Source organism: Cornus florida, unplaced genomic scaffold, assembly GCF_030987335.1.
Source record: "Cornus florida cultivar Cherokee Brave unplaced genomic scaffold, ASM3098733v1 CherokeeBrave_3.0.0_Hap2_Chr08, whole genome shotgun sequence".
Taxonomy (NCBI): domain Eukaryota; kingdom Viridiplantae; phylum Streptophyta; class Magnoliopsida; order Cornales; family Cornaceae; genus Cornus; species Cornus florida.
The window spans coordinates 5,942,508-5,948,810 of record NW_026775578.1 but is presented as its reverse complement, the minus strand read 5'-3'; the positions used below and the strand labels follow the sequence as shown (position 1 = coordinate 5,948,810).

Below are 6,303 nucleotides of genomic sequence, written 5' to 3'. Positions count from 1 at the left end.
GGTCAGGATTCTTCAAGAGAGTACTTGGCTAAATCAATAATAATAATAAATAAATAAGTACTTCTCCCTCCAACACCAGAGTAGATGATAAGGGAGAAAGAGAGCCGTCACGAACCATCATTGTCGCCGCCAACCACCTTGCTAATACATGTATATATATATGTGTGTGTGTACGGACCCAACATGGGACCAATGGGGGCATGAATTTTTTATATTTTTATTTTATATCTCAATTTTTTAAAAAAAAATTATGAAAATGGCCCCACTAAAATTACAATTCGCCCCCACTAAATAAATAAATATATATATATATATATATATATATATTTGCATTTTATATTTTAAATTTTTAAGAATTTATGAAAATGCCCCTACTAAAATTACAATTCGCCACCACTATTTTTTAATTTTATTTTTTACATTTTATACTTTAAATGTTTAAAAATTTATGCAAAAAAATTTCATTTAAATTACAAAAGCCCCCACAAATTAAAAGACTGTCACCCCTTACAAAAATTTCTAGGTCCGTGACTGTAAATACATATATATATTGTATATGGACATATATAATAGATAGTTGTATATAAGTATTTAGAAAGGGCATTTAGGTAATTTCATGATTTAAAAATAATTGTTAACTAGTCAAAGGATATTTAGGTCTTTTTCTATGCCAAGAAGGGGTGTGAATGTATAATTTTGAAATTTTAGGAGACGTCAATATAAACAGAGCCGTTGACCATTAGCTAAGTGTCATTGACCGAACCTCAATAATTGTCAGTGCAACTTTCCTTAAATTATTGTTACAATGTTACTCCGTAATATGTTCACGAAGCGATGTAAAAGTAGTAGGTCCTAACCGTTGGGTCCATTTGCTGGGCCTTGCAAGCTGTCTCGTGCTTTATATATTCAACAGCCCAAAGTTTGAAAAGAAAATAGACAATTGTTAAGAAATGAAACCGGAAAAGCTAAAACGGTATTAGATCCATACTTCTCCTCTGACATCTGACTCATACTACTCTCCAACGAGAAAAAGAAGAAGGAGAAAGATGTGTTCCTATTGTTAAAAAAATATTAATTATTGACTTTATAAAAATAAAAAAGATTATTGGCGAAGTAATGGACAGCCAGGACAGGTAAGAAAACAACCCTATAATTGTTGACAACAGCACTTTTGTATTGCCAAAAACAAAAAGAAAATTAATATTCAGAGCTCTTGCACTCTACACTCACATGTATTAAAAATATTAAAAGTATAAAAAATTGAAGTAACAGAGTCCTTAAAAAAAAACTCTCACGCTCCATAAAAAAGTACACACAATTGTTACTCAATTTATTAAAAAAATATTAACAAAAATGGAGTGCCATTATCACATTGCCCAATTGAAGTTGTTCTGCAAATAGCAAAAAGGAAAAAATTTCAATTGACAATTTGAAAGTAATCCAATGAGCCAAAAAAGCCTCATCATAACTTGTATGGATGCAACTGAACAACTACTAAATTGTTTGGAGAACATCATACTTGAGTTGATATTCACGCTTTCCATTCCTGTAAGTGCATTTTATTTTATTTTTTAACAAAGCACTAATGTCACTTTCTTTCAAAAGTGAGCAACTCCCAATTTTATTACAATATAGTGCCATTATTAGTAGAATCCATCATAATATAATACTCAATAGGGTCCCGAACTAGATGATTCATACCAATAATATACTGTTACACAAGTAAATGTATCTAAATATGTTAATATCGTTTTAATTGTGTGACAGTTTGGTATAGACCATGACCATATATATATATATATATAATATAATACTCAATAGGGTCCGGAACTAGATGATTCAAACCAATAATATACTGTTACACAAGTAAATGTATCTAAATATGTTAATATCGTTTTAATTGTGTGACAATTTGGTATAGACCATGACCATGTAATATATATATATATATATATATATATATATATATATATATATATCCGGAACTAGATGATTCAGACCAATAATATACTGTTACGCAAGTAAATGTATCTAAATATGTTAATATCGTTTTAATTCCGTGACAGTTTGGTATAGACCATGACCATATATATATATATATTAGAAATTTAGGGCCTGTTTGGTGTATATTCTACCATTTTATGTGTTGTTCCCTACAGTGCTACAGTACCCATTTTCAGAACACATGTTTGGTCCGCCTTGTTAATAATAAATTTTTTTTAGGGCAAATCATTTCAGCCTCCCAATCGCCTCCGTCTCTATTCTCTTTCTCAACTCTAGAACTTGCTCTATCTCTTTCTCTCTCCAACTGCAAACACAAAATCTACATGGATCAGAAGTTCAAAACCCGCCTCTATCTGTATTCTCGTCCCCCCCCCGCTCTCTTTCTCTTTCTCTTTACAATTGCAAACTACAAAATCTGTAAGAATTAAAATTTCAAAATCTACAAAATCTTCAGATATGTAAAGTTGAAAACCCATATCGGCATATCATTTCAGATTGTTCAAAAAATCAAAACTCATATCTTTTAGTTTCCATCGCCCGCTGTTCCAGGGTTCTTCGTTCGCAAGCTTTGTAATTCTTGTTTGTATGGGTTTTGATTGTGTGTATGGGTTTTGTTTTAGATTGTGTGTATGGGTTTTGTTTTAATTTTTTTTCAGATTGTGTGTATGGGTCTGCTGCTCCAGTTCTAGTTCGCCGTTTGTAAGCTTTGTAATTCTTGTTTGTATGGGTTTTGTTTGTGTTTATGGGTTTTGTTTTAATTTTTTTTAGGGCAAATCATTTCAGCCTCCCAGACGCCTCCATCTCTATTCTCGCTCTCTCTCTCTCTCTGCAACTGCAAACTTGTATGGGTTTTGTTTTAATTTTTTTTTGGGGAAATCATTTCAGCCTCCCAAACACCTCCATCTCTATTCTCGTTCTCAACTCTGCAAATCCATTTTTAGGGCAAATCATTTCAGCCTCCCAATTGCCCTAGTCTCTCTCTCTCTCCAACTGCAATTCTGTTTGTATGGGTTTTGTTTTAATTTTTTTTTTTCTCAAATCAACTAATCAAGCTCTGTAATTCTTGTTTTGCAAACTAATCAAGCTCTGTAATTAATTTATTTTAATCATCAAAATAATAATAATAATAATTTCTATTCCAAAATTTTCACTCTAAATTTTCATCCCAAACATGTTTTATTCTCATTTCAGAACACTACATCACAAAACACTTGTTCTGTTCTAGGCTAGAGCATTACACTACACCACACAACACTTCCCAAACAGGCCCTTATCAATTTATCTCTAAATCCGTGATAGACTCATTAAATAAGTTATGAAATGTCAAATTAGAAGCTTATCAAGTTACCTCTAAATCCGTGACAGACCCCTTAAATAAGTTATGAAATGTCAAATTTAACCTTACTATTTAATATTAAATTAAAAATTATAATTATTATTTTAAAATTATAAAAATAATACTAGGGGCGAGAAATAGGTCATCGTGAGATAATAACTCTACTAATATTAAATAATACTATTATTATAAAGAGAATTTTTATAATTTAATATTAAATAATAATTATAACTTTTAATTTAATATTATATACATATATGTGGTAGAGAGTGTAGTTATTTATACTAATTACGTACTACCAACGGGTGTTTAATTAACAATTCACCGTCCTATATTGGACAGTGATTATGTTGGGATTTGATTGAGAAAACAAATGAAATGTGTCGCCAAGAGAAAAAAACATAGGAAAAGAAATTGTAATTTAGAGTGTTAATTTATCCCACCAGCCAAATTACCAATGATTGGTTTTTGTTGTTGCTAATTGTTGCAACATTATTGTTCTTCATGGTGGTAAAGTGGAGAAACAAATATGCTTTTGATGTAAAGTAAAATCAGTATATATATATATATATATATATATATATATATATATATATATATATCAATTTTCAATTTGTGCATGTACATTCAAAACAAGGGCCCAACTGCCAAACTACGACTATTTTATATGCATGTGACAGGGAGTTGTTTGGTTTCAAAGAAAAAGAAACTTGAAAGGAGAAAAATCTGACAAGTTAAAAAGCAAAACTTCTCTCCACCACGTACGTACCCTCTTTTCTCTTTACACTCCCCCAATCAAATCCGTCTCTTTTTGAATCCCCGTTCAGACAAAGACTTTGCAATCTTCTTAGTGACCACCTACATCAAACCATTTATGTTCGAACATTAAGCTTTTACAAATCACTCATGCAGTAAAAAACAAGTGTTTCAAAGGAAAGTAATTACTAGAGTAAAATGTAAGAAACTAACCTCATCATCATCAATACGGACCATACTTGCCTTCTCGTCTCTTAAACACTGATTTAATAAACAACAAACATGCAATTCCAAACCCCAAACTTGCTACCCCTCCCACAACTATAGCCACTGTCTTCTTTGTATTTGTATTTGTATTTGACCCTCCTGTCCCTACACCAATCAAACACACACCACCCACTATAATTTGGACCATATATTTTTATTACCATATATCTAAATATATATAATTATAAAGCGGGCCACCTCTCTTTTTCACATCACAACTAACTACGGAAAAGATAATTTTGCAGATCATTTTGTTACCGACGGCTGTGACAATCAATCAAAGAGTGTTTAATAGTATATAATTTGAAGTATTAATTTAAACACACATTCATTATGGGATTTTTATCCTACGATTTGGCTGATAAACTCAACTGTGGGTTACATTCACAGCATAAACAGATTACACAACTTGCTTAAAAATGGGTATAAATAACATTATACAATCAAATAGTGGCCCACCAAAGAAAAATTCCTGTGGCCTACCCCTTCGGTTTCGAGAATGCAATAATGGCGAATTAGGTCCGAGACAAAAAATTTATGAAGTAGGTCCATTCTTACCAGAATAAGGCAAGGATTTGTACACATAAAAGGAAAACCACACACACACACATACGTGTGTGTGTATATATATATATATGTATGTATGCATGTATGTATGTATATAAGTAAAAAATTACCTGACAGTGATTTGGTAGGCACCCCATTTGGATAGTAGGTATAGCTAATATAGCAGTCCTGAAGATATACTTGAGCAGAAACTGAGGTACCACAGTCACTTTGAGCTGTCTCCACAGCACTCTTCACACAATCCACACAATCACCGCTGCTCAAATCCCCTTGACACTGACCCAACACATACACCGACTCATAGCTACCCGCGTAAAACCCATTACCATTCTCCACACCCGTCTCTATCTCCCCAAGTGCCGTGTCCAGCCTCTGATCAAACCCAGTCCCACTCGCCTGAGTCGACCCGCACACCTTGTACAGCAACTCAGTCCCGGGGACCTGCTTGAACCCAACAGTCTCATACCTCATGTAACACCCAATGAGTTGGACCCTAGCAGCGATTGTTTTTCCACACAGTTTTTGGGACATATCCGGAAGCTTTTTCACACAGTTGTTGCAATCATCATTTGAGAGGTCACCTCTGCATTGAAACAGCCCAAGAATGGCTGATTGGCCTTCACCGGTGGTGGTATTGAAGAATTTGGCGGTGGATGACTGGGAGACCAGTGTATCAAAAAGGGTTTTGAGGGTTTGTGAGTAAATTCCACTTGGGTCCTGAAATTTTTGGTCTGCACAGCCCCTGTACACCAATTTTGTGTAATCTGCGGAGGACACAAGGATGGTGAAGAAAGTTAGAGAGAGAAAGAGGAGAGAGAAGGATTTGGCAGCAGCAGCTGGAGTTGAGCCCATCTGGGGATTTGAATTCTGTTCAAACCATGACCGGCTTTCTGAAAGGAATTGAAAGGGGTTTTTTTTGGTCGCTTCTAGAGATGGATTTTTGATTTAGAACAGACGAAAATTGATAGTGTGTGTTTGTGCTCTATTGAAGGAGGGTTTGTTTCGACTTTTTTGTGGTTTGTGGGTGCTTTTCATACTAGTGAGTGTACTTTGCTCTGTCCAACTCAACAGTTGGCAAAAATCTGTAAGATCATAATAATGCATGATCGAGAAATATAAAGATTTATATTTTATTTAATTTTGAGCGATGCTTCTAAATGATACTGGTCATATATTATATTATAATATTATATGTAGGTATGTAAAAATTCATCAAATGAAAAATCCCGAGTTTGAGAAAGGTTTGTAACGAAGTGAAATGAAAAGTGGTCCGACTTGTTTGGGTGGAGATTTTGGTTTGACTAAACGTTTGAGTTAAGTTATATTTGACCAACATAAAACAATGGGAATAAATAGGTACATGCAGTACCAAA

The 6,303-nt window shown here is 33.5% G+C and overlaps 1 protein-coding gene across 3 annotated transcripts; it reads right to left on the bottom strand.

The window, feature by feature from the left end:
- Nucleotides 1-1,155: 1,155 nt before the first annotated feature.
- On the bottom strand, nt 1,156-6,008 carry LOC132269085 (plasmodesmata-located protein 2-like). 3 transcript variants are annotated; one of them, XR_009469413.1, is made up of 4 exons: nt 5,041-6,001; nt 4,310-4,468; nt 4,110-4,198; nt 1,171-1,391 (listed from the first exon to the last, which is right to left on the bottom strand). XR_009469413.1 is itself a non-coding variant. In XM_059770108.1 (3 exons), the coding sequence occupies exons 1-2, from the start codon at nt 5,780-5,782 to the stop codon at nt 4,320-4,322; spliced, it is 891 nt and encodes a 296-aa protein (XP_059626091.1). In that variant the 5' UTR covers nt 5,783-6,001; the 3' UTR covers nt 3,984-4,198; nt 4,310-4,319. The 3 variants fall into 3 exon arrangements, 1 of the variants encoding a protein (XP_059626091.1); XR_009469414.1 differs by lacking the exon at nt 4,310-4,468 and having other exon boundaries at nt 1,156-1,391; nt 5,041-6,008; XM_059770108.1 differs by lacking the exon at nt 1,171-1,391 and having other exon boundaries at nt 3,984-4,198.
- Between the last annotated feature and the right edge of the window lie 295 nt (nt 6,009-6,303).

What these genes read in the sequence shown, in the direction of transcription:
- LOC132269085 (XM_059770108.1), bottom strand. Translation starts at nt 5,782, where the DNA reads ATGGGCTCAACTCCAGCTGCTGCTGCCAAATCCTTCTCTCTCCTCTTT. An exon ending in GCCTACCAAATCACTGTCAG is followed by an intron (nt 4,469 to 5,040) that starts GTAATTTTTTAC and finishes TGATTGGTGTAG; the next exon opens with GGACAGGAGGGTCAAATACA.